At 43.1% G+C, this 25,826-nt stretch overlaps 1 protein-coding gene across 1 annotated transcript in view; it reads left to right on the top strand.

Annotated features, from left to right (window-relative positions):
* The first annotated feature begins 7,624 nt into the window (after window positions 1-7,624).
* LOC126095510 (G-box-binding factor-like) overlaps window positions 7,625-25,826 on the top strand; it is a 152,282-nt gene continuing 134,080 nt past the window's right edge. Inside the window, exons 1-2 of the mRNA XM_049910296.1 lie at window positions 7,625-7,751; window positions 19,407-19,793. Of these exons, the coding sequence (XP_049766253.1) occupies window positions 7,625-7,751; window positions 19,407-19,793 (514 nt within the window). The remainder of the gene's footprint in view (window positions 7,752-19,406; window positions 19,794-25,826) is intronic.

Here is a 25,826-nt window from a genome sequence, read left to right as displayed (position 1 = left end):
TTCATGATTTGTGGGCCTACCCATCACATTCCGACTTAGTTTGGTTTACGAATAAAAATACCTAGAAAATCGTTAACTTTTCCTGAATACACCAGAACTGTTAAAAGACTAAAAAATAAGCTGTTTCAAGAATCCAGTGAAGCTATGAGGTGAGAGTTACTGCGGTTCGAGAACATCAGTGTTTACTTCGCCCTTTGGAAACTGCTTCCGAAAGCGAGGCATGACATCACTACGATCTAGAACGCCATACATTATCTGTCTCCCCAGAATTTCCGATATAGTTTTAAAGGTGTACAGCTCCAAGTGAGCGTATGTTATGCCATAACCATAAACAAAGCACAGGCCAGACGATGCATGGTGCAAGTCTGGACCTTAGTTTCAGATGCTTTTTGCACGGCCAACTTTACGTAGCTTTCTACCACGACAGCGAAGCAAAGAAGCTATTCAATCATCTCTCAAATCATACTGCTTCCAACGTTGTGGGCACAGAGGCTTTAAAGCCAAAAGTACATTTCACGCCAACAAATTATTGGCCATAGCAATAAATAAATACCCAGGCAACGCCAGGGTTTGCAGCTAGTTAAACAATCAGTCGCTGTAGAATTGTGTATTCTCTTCAAAGCACATTTATTAACATAATGCACATTCAATAGAGTAATCTCTCAATATTTTAGCTCATTCCTTCTAATTCGCTACTGAAACTGGGACCTGCAAGCCACGAGAGCGATTTACACCCGCCAAAAATCTTTATGCTTGAATATAAGTAAAATAATGCTTTGCTATCTAAAATTTATGAAATTTTCATAGAAATGTCGTAAATATCGTGGTATAGAAGTACAATTATACACGCATCGGCTAATAGAACACATGATGAAATAAGAGGTATACTGCCCTGTTTCATTACAATGTGTAATCGAGAACTGTTGGAAAAAGTTCCCAGTCTATAGGAATATGGCCACCACAACTCACTACGTTGTACTACCAACTCTACACATCTCCACCGTAGAAAGCTGTGTAACTATCAGTCCTTCAGCTGATAATGGCTGCGACTACTGACTTATTGCTGTAGGTGTAGTCAGAAGCACTGACAGCAGCTATACTTCCTCTTTCTCTGTTAGCTCACTATGGTCTCGTGACGTGTCTTCTATTTAGGTGCGTCCGAAAATTTATGTGATTGGTCTCAGAAAATAAAGGAAAGAAGAGTTTCAAACAAGGTACCTCCACTGTCGTACAAAATAATGAGACAAGCTGAAAAAATGAATTATAATTTCTACCACAGCTGGGACTAGAACCTAGGTCTTCCTGCTTATTAGGCACAGTAGTTCAGCGTGTTCCGTCAGAGGGCTGCGTGCTCTCTGTAATAAAAAAACGGAGTCAAGGAATTAACGATCAACTTGAACGGATGTCTTGTGACATCCCCCCCAGACCAAATGCAACGAACTACATCGAAAAAAAAAACCTAGTGCACAAGAAGACCCGGGTTCAAATCCCAGAAGAGGCACAAATTTTAAATCATTTCTTCAGCTTCTATCATTATCGTACATAAAGATGAGACTCAAATGTCTCGACGAAAATTTAATTATGTTACTTTAAAACAATCGCCATTAACTACGGCACACTTCTGAGATCGGTGGGAAAGCTATTTGAAACTGTCGGCAAATGAACCTTGCGGAATCGTTCGAAATACGGTGGTCACCCATTGTTGAATACCTGCAACATCTGCGTGCACAGCTTTTTCACTCGATGCAGTGTGACTGTTTTTCAGAAACCTCCTTATTTTTTTTTACACCTCAAGTTAACGTTGAATGCTTATGCTCTGCAGATTTTGAGCATGACCACGGTGCTTCGAGCGATTCGACAAGAAGAGTTTGCTGACAGTTTCCAACAGCTTTACAAGCAATGTCAGAAGTCTGTTGTAGCTAATGGGTGTTTTGTTTGTAGCTTTTGTTTCCTTTATTTTATGAAACGATTCTCCAAACTTCTGAGACGCACCTTAAAATGTTTATTGATAGATCAGCAAAAAAATTAGAGAGTTATTCATAAGTATCTCTGGGGTTCTAGAAGACGACTGCATGAAAACTACCAGACCAACAGAAAAATGATACGTGTCAAAGGCTAGAACATCTCTCAGAGTTTCGACTGGTAGTGCGCACTATGGTGTAGTTGCACAAGGGATCAGGCGTGTCAGAACATGCAGACCAGGGGTTCCCAAACGTATCGTCTGACGGAGCATCTTATTTATTTTTAAGGTTAATAATATTTTAGAAAATAAGAAAAATGTGATTTATTCAGTGACTAAAATCGTATTTAGGAGGGATATTTGGAAAGTAGCGTCCGCTCGGTCGCAAAATCGAAACCTCAGTGAAAATGAGATGAAGCTTTGCAGAGATGTGTTGGGCTGTATCTTCCAGCAGGAGCTTCGATCGCGTTTTCGCCCTTGTTAGTTCTGAGCGCACGGTTAACCCGTAGAGATATCTAGAAAATAGTGTCTCCCACCAACTATGAGTGCCTGCTAAGAGATGTCGCCCGATTTCGCGCAGTCCACATAACGTAACTGTCATACATTGCCCTTCTTCATGTTATTCTCGACCGCACACTATAGAGACAAAGAAGACGCTCCAGCAGAGTTTACGATAGGATGCCTGGACTTGGCTCCCCTCTGAGTTTCATCTCTACTCTCTGGCTATGAAGACAACATTTTGGTACAGACAACGAGCTGTTGACCAGCTCACAGAACAGGCGAAAAGCACAGGCGGCTGCCTTCTACGAAGAAGATGTTGGAAATTTGGCAAAACGCTACGATAAATGTCTAAGTCGTAACGGCGATTATGAAGAGAAGCAGCTGCAATATTTAGCTAAATGTTGCAAATAAAACATTTTTTATTTTCACAGAGTTTGCCATTTCATGACCGTTTGGACTTTAATGAACGAATAGGCTTCGTAATAACACAGGTACCATAACAAAATTTTAAAAAAAAGTGTCGTCAAAATGTTGAAACAAACGGCATGTCATTAATAGTTTTTCGCAGAGCACTTATTCACTTCACGTGGAACACCAGTGTTCTGCGAAACGCAGTTTGGGAAACGTTGATGTAGACAAATCATCTGTTCTGTATTGTCGCATCGAATTAGCTTGCGCCTGCAAATGGACAACCCAATGAACAGATTTACAAAGCGAGCTGCTGTCACGCCTTCCCACGCAATTTGTGTCAGCGAATTCAGTGAATGGCAAGCATGTATTGACGTTTGCCATATCACAAACGTTGCTCATATTGATCGTCTGTAATATGAGTTAAAAACTTGGAGCGACGCTGTAGCCAGGTATGTTGTCTGTTCTCCGTATTTTCGGTAGTTTTCACACATTCGGCTTCTGAAATCGCGGAGGTGCTTATCACTAATCCCGTATTTATTTGGTTGGTGGATAAGATCGTAGCTTGTTTTCCGTAAGTTTAATAAATACAACAGGTACAGATAACAGAGACTTTAGCCATCAATAATATATTCTTCTTCCATGTTTACGCAGTCTGCCAACGCTGGGATAACATTTCCATTCCGCGATTGTAGAAATCGCTTGGTTTTGAGCCGAAGAACTCGTCGAGCCATGTTCGGAGCCCAGTTTCATTCAGAAAGGAAGTACCTTGAAGATTGTTTGATAGAGGGCGGAGTAGGTGAAAAATCTGAGGGCACAAGATCAGGCGAATAAGGTGGGTCCGGAATGACTGCGGCGGGCGTTGTCCTGGAATAGTATCACTTCACGCAGTCTTGTCTGCAAGACGCCTCAGTGTCAGCAGTGATGGGTACACCTCGGCGAAGCAATCCGTAGAACACCAGACAGTCGCTGTTCCATCAGATGCAAGACATTGTCTTTTGTGATTGAGCGCAGGTCTTTGTTTGAGGAGCTGTTACTTTGTTTAGTCTCAACCGTTCCTTTCTTTTCCTTATTTCAGCATAAAAACACCATTTCTCATCGCCACTAACGGTACAGTATAGGAATCGTTGGTACTGTTTACGAACCAATTGATGACGAGCAAGCGGAGTTGGATATTTGGCCACCCGCTGATTTTTGTGGCACTGGCTTAGAGCATGTGGATCCAAATTCCAGATTTTTTTAACCTTCTCCGTTGCATGCAAATTCGCACGATGGTGGAATGATCACAGTTCATATCTTTCGCCAATCCTCGAATACGCTGACGTGGATTATTCTGGGTTAATGCGCTTAAGCGATATTAATCAGACCTCGAAGTTAGTGAACGTGGAAAGTCACTAATGTCGAAACGATCCTCCTTAAAAGAAGAAAACCATTTTCTTTCCTTTCTCCGTCTGTCCACATTATCCCCACACACGGCGCAAATGTTTCTGGCTGCCTCCGCTGCTTTCACCCCTCTGCTGAACTCAAACAGAAGAATATATCGGAGATGTTCAGATTTCTGAACTTGGCATACCATTTTCTAGCGTCCACATTTCCAATCAGTATCTCATAATGACAAAATTACCATAAGTAAACTTTGACAGCAACAGTGAACCACAAATAAGAAATGACAATCGATAAATGAAGCCATAGCTATCGGAATATCAATATGCAAAACAATAACGCTACGCATTTATGAACCATGTAGTGGCTACGTAAGTAATAATGTTCAGTAACGAAAATAACGTGTGACAGATATTTTGTACCGGGTATGTAATTTGTAGACTTAGAGAATGCTTTTGACAACATTGACTGGAATACTCTCCTTCAAATTCTGAAGGTGGCAGGGGTAACATACAGGAAGCGAATGGCTATTTACAATTTCTACAGAAACCAGATGGCAGTTATAAGAGTCGAGGGACATGAAAGGGAAGCACTGGTTGGGAAGGGAGTGAGACAGGGTTGTAGCCTATCCCTGATGTTATTCAATCTGTATATTGAGCAAGTAGTAAAGGAAACAAAAGAAAAATTCGGAGTAGGAATTAAAATTCATGGAGAAGAAATAAAAAATTTGAGGTTCGCCGACGACATTGTAATTCTGTCAGAGACAGCAAAGGACCTGGAAGAGCAGCTGAACGGAATGGACAATGTCTTTAAAGGAGGATATAAGATGAACATCAACAAAAGCAAAACGAGGATAATGGAATGTAGTCGAATTAAATCGGGTGATGCTGCGGGAATTAGATTAGAAAATGAGACACTTAAAGTAGTAAATGAGTTTTGCTATTTGGGGGGCAAAATAACTGATGATGGTCGAAGTAGAGAGAATTAAAAATGTAGACTGGCAATGGCAAGGAATGCGTTTCTGAAGAAGAGAAATTTGTTAACATCGAGTATAGATTCAAGTGTCAGGAAGTCGTTTATGAAAGTTCTAAAATGGTTCAAATGGCTCTGAGCACTATGGGACTTAACATCTTAGGTCATCAGTCCCCTAGAACTTAGAACTACTTAAACCTAACTAACCTAAGGACATCACACACATCCATGCCCGAGGCAGGATTCGAACCTGCGATCGTAGCAGTCCCGCGGTTCCGAACTGCAGCGCCTAGAACCGCACGGCCACCGCGGCCAGCGTTTATGAAAGTATTTTTATGGAGTGTACCCATGTATGGAAGTGAAACGTGGACGATAAATAGTTTAGACAAGAAGAGAATAGAAGCTTTCGAAATGTGGTGCTACAGAAAAATGCTGAAGATTTCTAACATTCTGCGTGGTTTCTGCGACTTCTAAGTCGTGTCTCCCTACCACTTTCGCGCAACGACGTTCTGAGCGTTTTTTTTTCTTTTTTTAAGGGGAATTGACTAGTTTGAACCTGGGACCTGTTGCTAGTAAGGAGACGCCAGACCACACATGACATGTAGAGTTCAGAAGAGTTCAGTGAGACTAGCGATGATATAACCAAATACGTAATGATTTCAGCGTCAGATCCACTGCACTCCCAGTAAAAGAATCTTAATACTATCTAAATTTAGTGGAAGGGGTTCAAGGCTTTCCTATTTTTAGTTAGCTGGTAAAATAACGTCTAAAAAGCAGTTAAGTTTACCATTAGAATTTTTATTCTACTTACAGAACATTGTTTATAAATTGCACTATTGATAAAAGGAATATTTTAATACAGGATGATAAAAACCAACTGCGTTCAACAAAAATGTGAACGAATATTCCCTGAGTGGGTTTTCAAGTTCTACAATGGATCAAAGGATGACCTATGCCATGTCACATCTATAATCTAGGATTAAATTAAGTTTCACAAGAGAGAAAACTATCAAAATGGTCTACAGTGACCCTCAATTATCTTTAATTACTTATCTAACTTGTCGTAAATTACAGTGGCTGATGTGGCTTCTCAATAATTGTATAACAGAAAAATCATTGCGTTTCAGATTTTAACTTACGTAGCAGATGTGAATATCATGAGCTTTAATTGACGATCGACACTAGTATTACCTAAAAAGGGGATGTAACAGATGATACTTCTGCAGTTCCGAGTGAAGCCTTATGCGCTCAAAAATGCGGCATCGCGCGCGTTCATTATCTTGTCGGTGTTCGTCAGGGGGCGGCGGGCGGCACAGCTCCACGCACCTCGCCGTCTCGGAAGCAACTCTCTCCTAACTTCTCCTTACTGCAATTTACCGAAGTTGGTTTAAAAAAAACTATCTGGCTGTGTTTTCATCGGACCAATCAGGGTGTCAATGTTAACCTTAAGCTCCGCCTACAAAAATTCTGTCTATCCAACGAGAAATGTTATACTTTTCGTGGTGGGGCAATGTTTTTAACGTTTGCAACGTAACAGAGACGCGAAACAGTCTCACGCTAAAACTTGCAGCTGGTGTGGCCCTTTTAATGTTATCGTAAGATCTATACTGTTCTTCTGGAGGGATCTATCTTTTAACGTGGGCTGGGGGGTGGTCCTGGTGGTTGGTTGCCTACGTGGGTGTCCGTCCCTTATCGTAGGGCCTTCTAGCTTAACACGGTTCTGCTCTCGGCTTCTGTTCTCGTTTCTTCCCTCGGAACTGGGTCTGTTTCACGGTGGGAAGGTATGACATGCATTTAGGCGTTCTTGTGTTAGTCTGTGGTATTCCATTTGCTCACTCGTTGATCGTATTACTTTGGTTAATTTAATGTCAGGATTTATTCGGAGCTATGTGACATACTGCCGGATTTGCTTATCATGTCAGGGTTTTCTTGGAAGTTGTTGGATTTGCCTGACACCTTACAGATTAGGTGGGTAGATCACATGAGGAGGTATTGAATAGAATTGGAGAGAAGAGAAATTTGTGGCATAACTTGACTAGAAGAAGGGATCGGTTTGTAGGGTATATTCTGAGGCATCAAGGGATCACCAATTTAGTATTGGAGGGCAGTGCGGAGGGTAAAAATCGTAGAGGGAGACCATGAGATGAATACACTAAACAGATTCAGAAGGATGTAGGCTGCAGTAGGTACTGGGAGATGAAGAAGCTTGTACAGGATAGAGTAGCATGGAGAGCTGCTTCAAACCAGTCTCTGGTCTGAAGACCACACACACACACATGTATCTCTACAGTAACGAAAACATACGATACGGAATTTAGTCGTTAATTTTACGGCGGTAATACTATGGCGGTCAGGGCTTCGTAACCAGTCGCATTTCCCCTCGCTGTGCCCGTAAACAGAATGCTCCCGAGCGGTGTCGTGGATCGAGAAGCTGCTGGTGAGGTCCCTCCGCGCCGCGGACGCCCGTGCGGGTCGCAGCAGTCCCGCAGCGTGGCGCAGCACGTGCGCCACACGTGTGCCACGGCTGGTGCGCGCTGCAGATTAATTAAACGTGCGCCGGCAGCCGCGGCCGCAGCCGCGTTACGGTAATTGCCGCAAAGTACTGCGCAGGCGGCCTCCCGCCTGCAGATTACGCTGCGGTGCGGCCGGCTCCGGTACTGCGCCGCCCCTGTGTCCACGTGAACCGCGATGCGCGTGGTCGCCGCTGTTTGCGTACGCCGGGCTGCGAGTTCGCTGCTCGTCGTCAGCTCGTTAAGGGCCGTTCCACAGCGCCCTCTTAGCTGCCGTGCCCAAACTGCGACTCTTGTTACTGCCACTGCACTTGCTGTATGTTTTCATATTCTCGTCACCGTTAAATAAACTAGCCGGACAAAATGCCAAGTGGAGAAATCGGAACATTTCCGACATACTCTTCTGTTTGAGTTCAGTAGATGTGTGACAGCAGCGGAGGCACCCAAAAACGTTTACGCCGTGTGTGGGAATAATGCGGATAGACAGCGACGATGGGGTGTACTACGGATTGCATCCCCGAGGTCTAACCATCACTGCTGACATTTATTGTCAACATCTGAGACGTCTTGCAGACAAGACTGCGTGAAGTGATGCTATTCCACGATAACGTCCACCCGCATTCTGCAAGACTGACAAGAAGCACTATACAAGAATTGAGTTGGGAAGTCATTTTCAGGACCCACCTTGGTCACCTGATCTTGTGCCCTCAGATTTTTCACCTCCTCCACTCTCTATCGAACAACCTTCAAGGAACTTCCTTTCTGGATGAAATCATCACAAGCATCATTTAGTACCGTGTAATGCCGCCCCTGGACTTGGTAAGCACTAGGATTCGATTACGAAGTGAGTCCACAAGCTTGTGCAGGAACGTCGCTGTGAGGTTAACCCATTCGCTGACGATCTGGTGGTACTGCATCAACATCTTGCGGAGATGCTCATGTTGGTGTTTCACCCGCTGTTCCAGGTTTTCTGTGGCGTTCAAATCAGGTGATTTTGCAGACCAGTTCAGTTGTAATAGGGTGGAAGAGTGTTCAGAAAACGAGTCACATATACACACATTCCTCCTGCCCGATGACCCCTGTTGTTGTAGTTTTCAAAAATAGGGGTATCAATAGCATACTCATCATCCAGATATTGAGTGAAAGGCAACGCCTGATCAATCAGGATGTGTAAATAATTGTCCTCGTTCATGTTAGTGTTCACGTATCAACATTTCCCCATTATTAAATTTATAAAAAAACTGTAGATTTAAACATTTATTTAAAAATAGGTATACAACAACCGACATGTATTCCAATTCAACGTTGTGGTCAAAATTTCAAAGCATTCGGTCAAAAAGTTACGGAAATTTTCTATTAGGAACACTTACAGTATCTATACGGGATGAACATTAATCTCTCTCTTCTCAGCGATGACAGGCCCTCTGACCACGCGCTCCATCAGCGAGCTGCTTCCACCTCCTTCTATCTCTCGCAGCCTCTCTCCACCCTGCGGAAATTCCTAATGCTGTGATGTCCTTCTCTGTGTCATCTTTCCACCTTGTACGAGGTCGGCCCAATGCTCTTGTTGCTGGACAGTTCCTTCAAATGCTTTCTCGGTGTTTCTGTTGTTTTCCATTCTAGCCCCATGTCCAGCCTACTGCAGTCTCCTACTTTTCAATTTCTGGATGATAGTGGGTTGCTTCATTAACTGGTAAATTTCATTATTCTTTCGAATTCTCTATACGCCATTCTCCAACACAGGTCCCCAGATTTTTCTCATTAATTTTCTTTCGAAAACATTCAGTTTTTCTCTTTCATTCTTTGTCACCGTCCAGCTTTCTGAACCGTACAGTACTATGGGGCAGACGATAGTGTTGTATATCTTCAACTTTGTGGCGATTGACAACGCTTTACTTTTGAGTGGGTTGCTTAGTGAGTGCAGACATCTTGACCCTGAGGCTAGTCTTTCATTTATATCCATTTTTATGATATTTGTACTGTTGAAACGTGATCCAAAGTATTTAAACTGGAGAAATTCTCTGATATAATAATGTAGAACGAAACAATCAACACCACAGATATACTCGAGCGAGTCAAAAAGCAATGCGCCAGATTCTGACTTAACAAGCTAATTCACGACGGAATCACAGAACATCTTCTATATACAACCTGATCGTACAACGTTCATGTTTCCCAAGTCCAACTACTATTTTCCTCACGGCATCACTCTAGAAGCCATATCAGACTTACCTCACAAGATGCCTGTAGATTATGAAGAAGTCAACGAGACCATCCGTAGATCAAAGCTTCCCACACGGACCAAGGATGATTTAACAACTTGATATACCAAATAACTGATCAAGCTATCGTGTACAGATAATGTCCATAGAATGAGACTAAAATATCACATGGGCGAAATTTCTAGTTCAAATGGTTCAAATGGCTCTGAGCACTATGCGACTTAACTTCTGAGGTCATCAGTCACCTATAACTTAGAACTAATTAAACCTAACTAACCTAAGGACATCACACACATCCATACCCGAGGCAGGATTCGAACCTGCGACCATAACGGTCGCTCGGCTTCAGAATGTAGCGCCTAGAATCGCACGGCCATTCCGGCCGGCAAATTTCTAGTATATCAACGATAACAAAGATAAAAAAAAACGCCAAAACATCAGGCAACTAATCTCACATGATACATGAAATGCATTCGCAGTTGCGAACATGGACAATCGTCAGCCGTATAATAGAATGACGACAATGAAAATTTGTGCCGGACCGGCAATCGAACCCGGATTTCCCGTTTCGAGCGGTCGCCTTACCATTAAGCTACCCGAGTTGTAGACACATTTTTGACGATATATGGAAATTTGGCGTGGTCCACGAGAAGGACGGCCGTGGCGCGTAAGTCGTAGCACGTGGCACTGTAGGTCTTACGAGTGCCAGCAGCCGTCTCAGGAGGGAATGAGTAACTATTTCATATACTTTTAATAATTCTTGACTGTGTGTTCAAATACTTCAAATACATACAAGCTATCGATAACACACGTCAGTATTAAGACCTTTATTGAATACGTTGTCAGTGAATCATTGATTTCCCATGATCCCTGCACGGACCCCAGCGTTCGCGCGGTGTGGCGGTTAAGCCTACTAGTGTGACGTCACAAGTTCGTTGCAGGGCCCGTATATCTCTGAAGTTTGGGTCTGACCGTGAAATGTGTTCGGGTACCATAATGGTGAGACGACAGCTCGCGATAAGTGGAAAATCCGGGTTCGCGTCCCAGTTCAGTAGAAATTTTCATTGTCGTCATTCCTTTATACAACTGATGGTGGTCCATATTCGCAGGTGCAAATACATTCCATGTACATCCTAACGGCTGCAGTGGCCACAGTGCCCAAATGAACATTCCATCATACTTATTAACGACACAGGCACCGTAAGATCGTGTATAATTGCACCCGAGGTTTTTTCGATCGGGAGGTTTTTCCCTCAGCCGTAATGAGAAACTCCAGAATTTAGAGGGACGGAGATAAAATAAGAACATGTCACTGCCACTCGTTTACAACAAAACCCATTAAAATTAAATAGGCACCGAAACTCTCCTAAATAAATTGTGACATCACAGAACAAACTACAACTACTGTCTGAAAAGGACTATGCTTTCCTGCAGCTCACCTTGTCCCTCAGAGGGCAAATAAAACATAAAGATTTAAGAAAATGAAATTAATTGTGGAAGTCCCCTTGTGTAATTTCTCTCACAATCCTATCTGGGAGTAAGAACCAGTAATTGCAACTTCAAAAAGAGAATGTTCGTTGAGAAAACGCAAACACCTCTACTATAATTAAACTATTAATCCAAAGTTAACGATTCATTCTTCCGTTTATGTTATTTTTAAATAATTCTCATCGTCTCGGATAAAGATACATTTCGGCCAAAAATTGAAACATTTAAACCGATATTTAGCACACCATGTCACGTTTGATTTCGAAGGAGCCGTATTTGAAAACTAAATTATTGGAACTCAAGCCCTCCTGTTAGGAACCCTGTTCTTATTATATGCCAAAATACGTTATGACACCTATGAGCTATAATCATTCAGTAATTTTATTAAGTACTTGTTTTTCGGAATGTTAGGTTCGGTAGGATCTTCTTTAAATTATTGTATAGCAAGCCAAAGCTAGTTTCGTCTCGACTGTGCTCATTATTATAGAGGCACAAACAGAAACACGGTACATGTTTATTATTAACCTTACTCCCATGTTACAGTTTTGAGCTTTTTCAGAATTCAAAGTTTATCTTGCTGTTGATGACAGCACAAAGTTTCTGGACTTTCGCTGGCCGGCCTGAGTGGCCGAGCGGTTCTAGGCGCTACAGTCTGGAACCGCGCGACCGCAACGATCGCAGGTTCGAATCCTGCCTCGGGCATGGGTGTGTGTGTGATGTGCTTAGGTTAGTTAGGTTTAAGTAGTTCTAAGTTCTAGGGGACTGATGACCACAGCAGTTAAGTCCCATAGTGCTCAGAGCCATTTGAACCATTTTTGAGTATCGCTGATCATTAAAACGAATACTTACTTGTATAATCTAAATTCTAAATCTAAATAATAATCTACATTATTCGTATAATCTAAATTCCCATAATTCAGAATTCATATCATGCAGTTTTTCAGCTCACGGCATTGTGATTATCTGAAATTCACTCACTGCCTGAATATCATATTCTGTTCGCTTTCTTTTATTTCGTGTTTAATTTAAGCTGGAATTCATTTCTGCATCTAACAGAGTTGTCTGCATGTTTTATTCTTAAAAACTATTTGCAATGCCTGATTTATAAAGATGCGAGCTCTTGACAACGCATCAGCGATTAGCGCAGACTGCAGAATGATACGCACTTTGTAACGAGGGAAGGCGAAAAACGTTGAGCATACTCTTACGCACAACCAAGAGACGAGTGCAGCGCTTGCGATATTGTTAGTTTTCAGGTTTCAATTAGTAGCTGATGGCGCAGGCAGCGGCCGACCGTCGCCCCACTGCTATCGTAGCCAACCATTCAATTCGCGAAATGAGTTTCCCTGTGTCAGACTGCATTCTGCAAATTGAGGTGGACCGCCACCGCAATTCTGACTATTCTGCATATAGTACGGTCTAGTTAGCATACACAGAGTGAAGCGATATGCAACACTATACCTACTGGCCTCAATAGATTTCCGTTCCGCGACCGATGAGCACAGCTACACCTGACCGTGTTTTCCGCGAGCGAACTCTATCGCGCAACCCGTCCTAGAATACACGCTCTGTGCTAATACGAAAGTGACAACAGGAGAACGACTAACAGGATCAGTTGCCAAAACATAGTAGTGCTCTGTTTTGTTCCCTTGTTGTGATTAGAATTCCGTGTTCTCGCAGCTACGGTCTACGTTAAAATGTGTTTTTATGCAAATCGACTGTAGTATTTGCCTACATCCCTGGAGAAGAAAAACACTGACTTCAGAGAAGAGCCTCAGCTTGGAGGCAACCCATCTTCGTCACCAGGTTGCCGGTCGTGTACTTCAGAGATTGCCCTTGTCAGGAGCAGATTAAACAAGCTCGCCTCTAGCGGTAGCATACAACAGAAGATGACCTGTGGACCAAGGGCGGACTTCATGGTTTGGCAGTTTGGTAACGATGTATAGTGGTACACGAGCATGTGCATTCATACATTCACGGAACAAGTATTGGTAGGATAAGACTTTCGCGTACTGAAAAAAGAAAAACAAATGCTTCAATGTCTTCTTCAATTCATCTCATAGAATATTACAGTCAAATTAAATTCCAGATTTGGTCATATAATTGTTCTGGCGCCACATAGGGGAAAAAAATATTACATGAATTATGTGCTAGTCTAACGATTTGTAGTGAGATGCAAAAATACTTAATAGGAATTCGTCCGAAGCAAAGATAGTACAAGCCGTGAACAAAGGTTACAGTTTACCTCTCTAAATGTTTTTACGCTGTTTTATTGTACAGTAAGTAACCATTTAGGGTATCAGTTTTTTGTACGTGTGCAATGAATGTAGACTTATTGAGGTCTCTCTTGCGCATATCTATTCTACAGTAATTCAGATGTTGGTTACCTACATTCATATTCATGTTGCGGTACGTCATGATGGTCAGACGACTGAAACAGCTTGTATAAACAAAGTATTTTATCAGCTGCTCAAGGCGTTAATATATGACATTTTTCAAATAGTCTCTGTCCCTTCCCCTTAAATACCTTATGATTTCCGGAAAGAGACCATTAATTCCCACAAGAACAATCGCTTCTGGTATTGCACCGTTTAGTCGCAATGATAGTTCACGATTTCCTTTTGGTAAAAGAAGAACCGTCATGGTTCGCTGAGGCCACAGTATTTTAATCGCAGAGCGGGAAAAAGAGTAAAATATCAAAGTAGAAATGATCGCCTCCTCAAGAAATAAGATTTTCTCAAATGCCATGTGGTGCAATTCAACACAAAAGGCAGTCACGGAATTACGAATTCACCATTCGAGTTGCCATGATTGCACAATAATGTACCGAACTGGGAGGAGGAGAGATAAAGACCGACCTTGACTCAATCCCAGGCCCTTAAATATCGGTAGTTTGTTTTGGGAAGTTTCCCACATTCATCTTATTGAATGCTCGCCTGCAATTTTACCGAAATAACTTTAAAAATGTTGCTTTCCAAACATTTTGCATTAATTTTCAACTATGCCAGTCAGCTTTAGAAAACAGAAGGCTTGAAAATAATGCAATAAAATCCATTCACATGATCAGATATGAAATTGTGTAGTCAAACAGGATTCTAACTAGTGTCAGTTGAACAAGTGTTTTTAAAGTTTATTTCTTGTGTCGTCACTTTGAGAAGTATTAATAGTGGCATTTTTTCTGGGTATTTTTGGGAATAATCAACAGTTGTTTCTGAAGTACTCTGATGTTAGAAACGAAATTTTAAAATTTGACCCCTTCATGCATAAATTTGTGCGGACACTCATGATAACATCGTCGACGTGCTAAAGAAAAGATGATTGAACTGGTTTGGCCACATAGTAAGAGTGGCAGAGAATAGACTGCTTAATACAGCATTCTCTGAAGTGAAAGATGTAGAAGAGGAGCAGGAATACCCAGGATTAGACAGAGACTCAAAACCGGGATGATAGCTGGAATGAACGTATATTTAGAATGGACAGGCAACGCACTCGACAGAAAGAAGAGTCTTACAGAACTGGGCTGTGGTCGATAATTCTCTTGCCACATTAAAGTAGAAGTAACTAATCCATAACAATGTTAGGGTTAACTGAAAGAAATCTAATTTAAATAAAACGTGGAAGTCTTCATTTTATAGATTTGCTGTTGTGTCTATGGTTTGCTGTGCAGTGACTCCGGCAAACCGTGCTAACTGCTACGTAAAAATTAAGGTATGTAACTTCGTAATACAGCCTCTGTTGATACATATTGCAGCGTAATATATCAATGATATACTTCAATATGTGCATTATAAATTGCTTATATAAAATTAGAACTACATCTAATTTCTAATTACACTTGTAATGCTTCCTGATACTATCAGATACAGATGCGTACTTCCAGAGTAGACGCAGATGATTTGCTCCAGTTAACCATGTCGTCCATCACTGCTTCCCTAGCGCATCTACATTACCTAATGATATCTAATACCTGATTTCTAATAACATAATAATAATCTGAATTTTTCATTTTATTAATCCCAATTACAAATGTAGCACTGCAGTGGGACATTGTTTTCATATCCTGATTGTTAACTCAGAATATTTTGATCAAGTGTCACACGTCTGAGTGTCGCATCATGGTATCACGTGCAACCCGTGAGCTACCCTGCACCGGCCCGTCGCTCTCCAAATATCCTATACCTTGCTGTGATACTACATAAAATTATTTTTCAGGCGACTAACGATTTTCAGATCGAAAGATTGATATAACAGTTTGTTTGCTGGGGCATGCGTGGAATGTCAGGCCAGAGGAGGACACACTGTTTACCCACATCCCTTAAACGCCTCAAGAGATTTCTGTTAACCATTCAAACTGTTTAGTAAATTATCGTACTTTACCTCTTTTTTGGGGTGTTCAGCTGGCTTATCGATAACTACTTTTACAGGACATGACTACACTCTTTCATCTGTTCTTTACGTCTTATACATACTCACCGAATCGTTCAGTGTTCTCGTATGAGTGATCCGTCGTCTCGTGTTGTCTCTCCACGTTTCCTTGATCTTAGACTCTACTTATATTCCTTCTTGTCTGCCCCTGTCTTATTTCCTTTCGCCTTTCTTCTTGCGACGTTCTTTGGTTTTCATCTCAAGAATTTCCAAGTCTCCCTGACACAATGTTAACTTCTGCAATGACACCATCAGACTTACTTCGTTCAACACATCACACAGTGTCCATTTCCTGATTCAGTCACGTATGCTTTAGCCTCTTAACAAGCACTTTAGAACGAAAAAAAATTTCGCTACCTGAAAGAAAAAAATTGAAGCACCTAGAAGGGAAGGACGAAACGAAATGAATATTCCCGGGCTGAGAGGGTATGTATGTTATTTCAGTGAGTATAAAATCGGGTCGAACTTACAAAGACCATGGCAGTACGAGTCCCCTTATCATTGTGACATTAGATCCCCTCTAGCCTGGACTTAGGCACTGATCCGGTTGGGAGGGTTTCGTGAAGCCGCTCTATCCTCTACTGAGGCATGCTGGCCCTCAACAACTGTAACTCGTCCCTTTCTTTTCACTTGCTGCTTACTTGTACCGACCCACCGCCTGCTTGCTTACGGTGGGTCATTTATTGCCTCTTGGCTGCTATGACTGGCGTATGGGACTCGAGTGGATCTGAATAGCAGTTCCACCCGACGCTCACATCTAATCATACACCGTTGCCGGTGTCCCGCCACGTAGCAGTGCACTTATTGTTCATTTTGTATTTTGTTGTTAGCTCGATATCCTGAATGTCGGCACTGGGACAACTTGCTGGCCATGGTAATTACTCTAAATCACGCAGACAGTTAGTAAAGTGGCACAACATGTGTGGATCAGCATTGTCCTGTTGAAAAATGACATCACCATACCGTCACATCAGGGTTAACACATGAGCACGCTAGATGTCCATGACGTACGGTACTCCGTCACATTCCCTCAATCACTACCAGCCATGAATTGAATTCATATTCGATGACTCCCCACACCATTATGCAACATCTCTGCACCTCTCCAAAATATAGGAAGAATGTGAGCTCATCCAGGTCTCCCGTGGTAGTCCAGAACCACGATTCATCACTGAACACAATGAGACGCCATTTATCAACAGTCCATACTTCCCAGTCATGGCGGCATTCTAAAAATAGCCGTTTCTGTTTCTGTTTTGATGTTAACAGCAGTATGCGCAATGGACGTTAATTCCCTGGTCTGGGTGCTTCTAACCTCCGACCAACGGTGTGATATGACACAACGTTGCAGGGAGTCCATTACTTGTTCTCAGATGGCAGACGCAGATATGAAGGAGCTACAGTGTGCTTGGTACACACTACGGCCATCTTCTCTTGTGCTGGTCGGACGTGGTCGAACAGAAGCTTCGCAGGAGGTATACCCGCCATCATATTCTCACGCATTCCAACATCGAGCCACAGTGGCATCCAGATTCCCTACAAATCGAATATACTACGATTCAACCAATCGGCACTAATGGGGACCCACAATGACGCCCATTTCAAACACTGTCATACGCTGATAACGATGTCTCACACGAGTACGTGGTATCACCGTGTCCTTCACTGTGCTCATTCTACACCTAGCGGTGTTCATGCGCTTCATGTACCGTAACAGGCTTGGTGACAACACTAATCATGAACAACGCTGATGCACTCTGGGGTCCTTTCTATCTGTCATAGAGAAATGCAACTGTTATCATTTACATACATACCGATGGTGTCCACTATACGACTCGGGTGGGCAACCGGCGGTCCACGGATCGGCTCTGGCCCGCGATTGGTTTCAACCCCGCCCGTGAAAGAAATCCATGGGACAGAGAATGAGGCTCTCGTGATGTACTCTGCTTGGAAGCATTTTGGACAGTTCCGCTGACGCGCGGCTCGTCTCTAGTTTGCTTACTGTCCACATGCACACAAGATAATTTCACCGGCGCTGGATTTGAACACAAAGAGAAACACATTTCCAGTCTGAGCGCGAAGTTATAGCCTATATGCGTATGGAGACTGCTGGAAACAGCTCACTACCTCGAAGGGCTGCGAGAAGAAGTATTTTAGCCCGAGGATCACTGGATCAGTGCTGGCGACATACACGCTATTTTCTGTACTGCTTACTGCCTACGTCTGTGCTACACATCGATAGATCGCAAACGTGGTAGCATAGATTTCTGCCGTTGGTTGACTTGTAAACTTCTGAGCAGGTTGTTTCTTAATTTCGTGCGAGTGTTCGCGTGCATCTGTATTGGGATTATTTGCAACATGTCTGACTCTAAGAAGAGAAAAGTACATTTTCTATATCGCCAATTCCAGGAGAAATGTTCTTTGCCATGTGGAAAGACAAGTACGTTTGCTGGCGGAGTAGGGGATCACTATCTGTTGTGAAGGAATATATTATGAAAAGTCACTTTCCTACACAATACGTTTTTCAAAAAACTTACAGGACAACTGAGAAACGACGAAATTAAAATATTACTCTCCAATTCCGATAATCAACTGTAGCGTAGGCCACGCAATCGTTACGAATTTATGAGGATTTTTGTTTGCAATTAAAACGTACGAGTGCGATAAGGCAGTGTTTTCATTACCGCTCGGCAGGGGCGCTGCTAGGAAGGCACTCCTATCGGTTCTTCACAAGGTTCATAGCTGTAACCATTTAAGATTAAATCCTATTTCACTTTGTTCTCAGTAGTTCTTGATTTCCGGGTCAACATAAAATGACTGTACACTCAAAAATGCGTGTTTTGAGGCATAATTTGTTGGTGTTATGTCTCGGGAAAGGAGTGCCATTCATACAGTTACGTTAACACATAAATACTGACATCAGACGTTATAATTTCGATTTTAAACGCCAGGAGCGCTGCTGCCATGCCACTTGACGAGGTAGCCGTGAGATTAAGTTATGTGCATCAGGCCTGCTGGCCACCGAAGTCCGCCAATGCCTGGTGTACGAAGTTACATTTATGTCACATCAGATCTTCTTGGTGCTTCCATTTTTTGGTAATGTAATGGCGCGTGACGAGGGCCTCACGTCGGGCAGACCGCTCACCTGGTACAAGTCTTTCGAGTTGACGCCACTTCGGCGACTTGCGCGTCGATGGGGATGAAATGATGATGATTCGGACAACACAACAGCCAGTCCCTGAGCGAAGAAAATCTCCGACCCAGCCGGGAATCGAACCCGGGGCCTTAGGACTGACAGTCTGTCGCGCTGACCACTCAGATACCGGGGGCGGACCATTTTTTGGTGAGGCGGCGAATATATAAAAAGTGTCCCTGTGGAACGTATGTTTCCAAAACTAATAAAAGAAATTGCCTCACTTGCATACATGCGGAGCAAGTTTCGAATAGCTGTCCACATTCCAAGGTTCCCTCGATCCATTCCCAACAGTTGCGCTCCGTGTAGACTCGAGACTAAAACGCTGGCCACTTTGTCCACAGGGAAGGGCCGGCTGTACCCGGCGTACAGCCTGAGCGGCTCGGAAGGCGAGCCGGGCGCGGCGTCGGTGGCGGCGCCGGACTACCGCTCGCTGCGGCACCCCGCCCACCACCACCGCGAGCGCGACCGCGACCGCGACCTCCACCACCACCAGCTGTACGGGCACTCCGTCCAGCCGCAGTACCAGCACCAGCTGCAGCACCTGCACCACCAGCAGCAGCAGCAGTACGCGCAGATACAGGCCGGCGGCGGCGCGGCGGCCGGCGGCGGCGGGGGCGGTGGGGGCGGCGGCCTCTCGGACACGCCCACCTCCGAGAATGCGTCCGACGCTACGCTGACCGACTCCGAGCTCGCCCTCGCGCGCGACTCCACGCTTCTCGTCCACAACGGTCAGTGTCGCTGCGCCGCTCGCCCCTGGCTGCTTATACTTAACTGCAGTACACGGCAGCTTGGTGGCGATTATTGTACCAGGTGATCAAACAGTCAGCACAAATTTGAAAACTGAATAAATCACGGAATAATGTAGATAGAGAGGCACAAATTGACATATATGCTTGGAATGATATGGAGCTTTATTAGAACCAAAAAAAAAGAAAAGTTCAAAAATGTCCGACAGATGGCGCTTCATGTGATCAGAATAGCAATAATTAGCATAACAAAGTAAGACAAAGCAAAGATGATGTTCTTTACAGGAAATGCTCAATATGTCCACCATCATTCCTCAACAATAGCTGTAATCGAGGAATAATGTTGTGAACAGCACTGTAAAGCATGTCGGGAGTTATGGTGAGGCATTGGCGTCGGATGTTGTCTTTCAGCATCCCTAGAGATGTCGGTCGATCGCAATACACTTGAGACTTCAGGTAACCCCAAAGCCAATAATCGCACGGACTGAGGTCTGGGGACCTGGGAGGCCAAGCATGACGAAAGTGGCGGCTGAGCACACGATCATCACCAAACGACGCGCGCAAGAGATCTTTCACGTGTCTAACAATAAGGGGTGGAGCGCCATTCTGCATAAACATCGTACGTTCCAGGAGGTGTTTATCAGCCAGGCTGGGGATGATGCGATTCTGTAACATATCGGCGTACCTCTCACCCGTCATGGTAGCAGTTACTGACGTTTTGCTGTCCAGCGCCAGCTGTCGGACAGTTTGTGAACTTTTTTTTGTTCTAATAAAACCCCATGTCATTCCAAGTATGTATATCAATTTTTACCTCTCTCTCTACATTATTCCGTGGTTTATTAAGTTTTCAAATTTATACTGACTTTTTGATCACCCTGTACATTTCTGAACTGCGTAAGTTTGTTACGATAAATCTCTCCTTCCTGATGAGCATTGCAGCCTACATAAATTCAAGAAAAGTAAAGTGACTTCATCGAAAACAAGCATGTGTACGTGCCTTTTCACTTCTTATTGTAAAGTAACCATTATCTGCAGATAAGAGCGAATCTTACTTTATTTTCAGTTTTGCTATTTCACATACGTGAACTGAATGTACCTGCTCTGCAGTAAGGAGCGAGCGGTAGGTTCCTACGCTGGCTAGCAGAGCCAGATGGCCATCTGGCGCTTGAGCAAGTGGGATGAGGTGCTGATACAGAAATCGCTCGTGACGTCAGCAAAGAGATACGTACGGAAAGCACATGTATTCCGGCACGAATCAAGTAATTGTTATTAATAATTACTTGCTAACGAGAGTTGCCTTTTGCTACTCATGCTTTAGGAGGAGTCTCCAGGTCATAAATACCATCTTTCAGTAATTTTACGACGCCAGGAAACGTTGATATTATTAAATAAATGAATAACTTCGGCAGAACCGAAGGTGTACGAGAGCTGCTCGGAAAGTAAGGTCCGATCGACAGAGAAAATAATTTTTTTTTTATTTGCAACAGTTATCACACCTTCCAGCTACTTCTCTAAATAGTTGGCTTTCCGACTTAGACATTTGTCGTGGCATTGTACAGACTTTCCAGTACCCTCGTCGCAGAAAGCAGCCGCCTGTGCTTTCCTCTAATTCTCTACGCTGGTCTGCCATCCGTTGTTTATTCCAAAATGTTGTCTCCGTAGGCAGCGGTTCCTGTGAGCAGAGATGAACAACGGAGGGAACCAATTAAGGGCTATATTGTGGGTGATCAGGCACTTCCCATCGGAAACGTATCAGGAGCATCTTCATTGCCCCTGCAGAATGCGGCTGAAAATTGTCTTGAAGAAAGAAACGCATGACATTTGTGTTATGTGGGCAAAATCTCTCATCAGACCCACATACTTGGCGGGAGACACTGTTTCTTTTTTTTCTTCTTCTTCTTCTTTTTAGGCATTTCATTTCTACATGATCACTTTGCGCTACGAACTGAAAAGAGCGACGAGAAGCGATCGACGCACAATAAAGACACCGCCAAACACATCTGTGCAAAGTTCCATCGAATTTTCACAGTGCTTTCTATTTGGCGCCTAATCGGATCTTACTTTCCGAATACGCCTCTTACCGTCTTATACGAACTATACCGATTGCACGCCCAAGTTACAGACTGTGCTCCATAATCGAAAGTCGTCGATAGGACGCCTTTCGATCTAGTCTTGCGACAGACGATACTCTTGTATAGTTATTAGTTAGCTTATAATCAGTTAGCTTATAATCAGTGCAAACAAGTTCATTTTACGGTGTTTCTTAAATAAACGCACGGCAACATTCCGTGTAAAAATCATTTGCACAGAAGAAGACAGTAGTATTGCACTTTCAGAAGGCGACGGCGCTGCTACGGCCCTGCAAGGGAACAGAAAATTACGATAGCATTTTCACATACCAGGTAGGAAGGATTTCTACTCGGCGACTCACTATGTCAGCTCAGGAACGGACTGGCTTAAAAATAGCAAAACGCGGGTGGTAAAGCGTGGCCAGTTACACTGTACACCCCCTGTGCAGCCATCTACGGACTCACCGGCTAAACTGAGACATTTCTGGAGGTTTAGTACGAGTGGGGGATTCTTGCATCATTCCGTGATTGTGTCCATTGAGGATCCTAATGATGTTACGTGTCCCCACAGGAGACAGAACTGGTCAAAACTTGAAGAGAAGCTCGTATGATTATACAGGGTGGTCAGAAACAGTCTGGAAGACATATAAGAGTGTTTCAGGGTAGACTGCGCTGAGAAATAATTGCTACGAAAAAACTCGCACGCTGCATCGTTTCCGGGTTAATTAGCGTTGAAGTTGGCCAGTCAGGCTGTTGCTCGCGCACATTCATGCGGCCTACCAGATAGAGTTAGTGTCAGCTGTGTTCATAGCGTAGATGATAGCGCGCAAGGTTGCTCTGTCCTTGGTTCGGGTTCGGTCCTTACTATTGCCCCATGTCCAGTTTTTGTACCACTGTCTTGTTCAGTTTGCCGACGTCATTCTGGCGAGCCGCTTGAGTTTGCACGCCTGGTAGGCAATCTTCAATGATAATTAACTCGAAAAAACGGTTCAACGCATCGAATTTTCTTCTTAACAGTTATTTGTTAGCACAACCTACTCTTCAGCGCCTTACAAGCTTTTCAGACGGTTACTGACCGCCCTGTATATTGGGAAACAATTACGAACTGAGATAAGAGCCGTTTCAATTGCTACGAGTGATGTGTAGCACATTGGTGTGCAAAGCTTATAGACGAAAGTAGCTTTCGCATGATCTGTCACCGTCAAGTAACACAGCTCGATGAAACTTTGACCGTACATAGAAATGCTACAGTACACTACAGAACGTGACTGGACGAAATACGTACTAAGACGAACAGAAATGACAATTTTATTCGAAAAATAATTACATCACGATTCATTATTGTCACCTGGACATTACCAACGGCGGGATATGATTCTAAACAGCGTGTATGCTCACTACTGACGGCAGTCCATGCTCTGCAACGTGCGTCCATTTTGCCCATAAGGTTGGTAGGCTATTCTTGTAGTAGGGCATTCCATTCCTTCATCAACGCGATCGACAATTACTGATGGTCGTTGGTGCAAATGGACTTGTTGCAATTTGTCTTACGAATTAATCTTACAAGTGCTCGCTGGGGTTTACGTCGGGGAGAAGGGCAGTCCAGGAGGTTCGCCTATTATCGTCTATTCACCAGAGCTCTACTACGTGCACTGTTCGGAGCGGTAGACTGGCCGATGATAGTCCTGTGTTCAAGAACCTGAAAGTCAGTACGCCCATGCAACATTGTGACTCTCCAAACCATAACACCAGAGCTCCAAAGCGATCTTGTTCGACAATGTTCCTGAGAGCAGTACCTGTTTCCACCTCTCGCCATAAGAGGATAAGTCCAGAATCGCTACTGAGACTGAATCTCGTCTCATCAAAACAGAGCACAGGACCGCAATCCTCGTTGGTCCAGTAGCTGTACTCTTGGCACTATCGCAAACGGCGCTATCGACGTGCGAGAGTGAACGGAACCTAACGTACTGGTCGTCAGGAAAAGAGAGCACTCCTATGCAGTCTACATTCCATTGCGGAGAGTGACAAGAAAGCTCCCTAATAAAAACGTGGAAAGTTTTAACAATCGAGGCTGAAAAGGACGTCGTTTGAAAAGTTTTATATCGCTTTGAAACTCAACTAAGAAAATGTAATCTTTTTAGTTCATTATTTACGGGTATACAGTGCATTAAGAGCAGTCGGTAATTTTTCATGGGAAAATTTGGATGGATGAATATTTTGATCCCATTTTTGTATTGGTATTTTAAAGCTTGTCTCTTTGTGCAAAGCTACAATCATTATATCGTCTTCGAGAAAGGACTATTATAATAAAATGGTACAGCAAGATCAAGAATGGACCCGTCATCGAGGCATATGAAAGCACAGAGCAAATTCGTGTAGCAGATGAGCACTGAGTCATAAGCTCTTTTACGTTTTGTTTTCCGCGGTTCCCTGAACCGACTAAGGCTTCGACGGGATTTGAAGCCCTTCCCTTTGCTTCCTATCGTCACATCTTTCCATGCAGATATAGCATTCTGTTTTCTGCTTTTCACCTAAGAAACAAGGAAATTATGAAGTAAGTATTCTATAAAGAACGTCTCTAAAAATATTTAAAAAATCGAAAATCTTTGATAAGTTGTAGTTGTACCCAGCTGATAACGTTTCTATAATGAGAAGTTAGTAGCGCGCTTCGGAATATATAAATAACTACATTGGTAGCAAAGCAATTGCGGGTAATGGGACTCTGTACTTATCTTAATGGCAATTGATAACTCGTGAAATATCACCTCTATAGCCAGATAATGATAGAATAACCCTGCGGAAAATGCACTTAACCCACGGTGGTGTTTTCATAAACATTTCAACATTTTTCATCTCTTTTAAAGAAACATTTCATTGAAATCTTTAAAAAGTGCTTAGTGCGGTAATATAAGTTTCAACAGATCTCAGATGCCGTTAAAATGTTGTACCATTCGTTGAAGGCAGAGAAACACACAAGAGCTGCTTTCAAGTATTATGAAAATATTACAGTAACCTGGAGCGTCTACAGAAGTCTGCAAATTAGCGCAATAAGGAACATCTCTGCAGGGATACTACTTTTTAGTCTGGATGATAAAGACTCTCTTTACAGCTGTCGCTGGGTGTAAACTTTGAAAGCAAAACTTCTGAAGTTTGTGACACGCTGTGAGATTTGAGGACACATGATAGTTCCAGACTTAAGTTCCGCCGTTGGTGGAAGAAATAGAACGCACAGAGTAGGGTGGGAGACGGTAAGATAGAGATAGTAGAACGAGCCATAATCTCGTTGTTAACCGACTTTGGATAACGTGCAGGAGATTTAAGTAGCTCATTACCGTTTTATTGGACAGTAAAAGTATTCCACCGTACCCTACCGTCATTTCATGCCTCTGTACTGGTAACAGGGCAAGCTAATACGAGCTTACCTGTGCCAGCAGACACAAATGGCATTGAATTCACCTCCTACATCAGAGATTTTATTATCAAGTAAGACGTTACGTAGTTGTATAAACGGCATAGTGGGCCTCAGTTATTTTTCAGTTTAATAATTCGGATTTCATGTCATTATTCACAAAGAGGAGAAGTCAGCGAATATCTAAGAATGTCAGTCACTATATGTGGCAAACCAGATAAATGCAAGGAAACTTACAGATAAGTCGGGTAAGAATTAGTTCTGATGATAGGTAGTAATCACGGGAGGTGGGTAGGCTTATAGTTACAGGAAAAATTAATAGCATAGTACCAGTTTACACATTTCGTGAGACAGTGTTTGTTTTGGCAGGCAAAAACAAGATTAGGAAAAGTATGTAAGATTTCAACAAAGAATATCAGTTGTTGATGGCTGACGGAGAAGGAAACAGCGTGGCTAAAAACGAAAAGTACAGTATTATGGATGACACTACAGTACCACTAAAATTTTTGTCGTTTATGGCAAACGAGGAAACAGGAA

The sequence above is a fragment of the Schistocerca cancellata genome, chromosome 8, assembly GCF_023864275.1.
Source record: "Schistocerca cancellata isolate TAMUIC-IGC-003103 chromosome 8, iqSchCanc2.1, whole genome shotgun sequence".
Lineage (NCBI taxonomy): Eukaryota > Metazoa > Arthropoda > Insecta > Orthoptera > Acrididae > Schistocerca > Schistocerca cancellata.
This window is presented reverse-complemented; position numbering and strand designations above follow the sequence as displayed.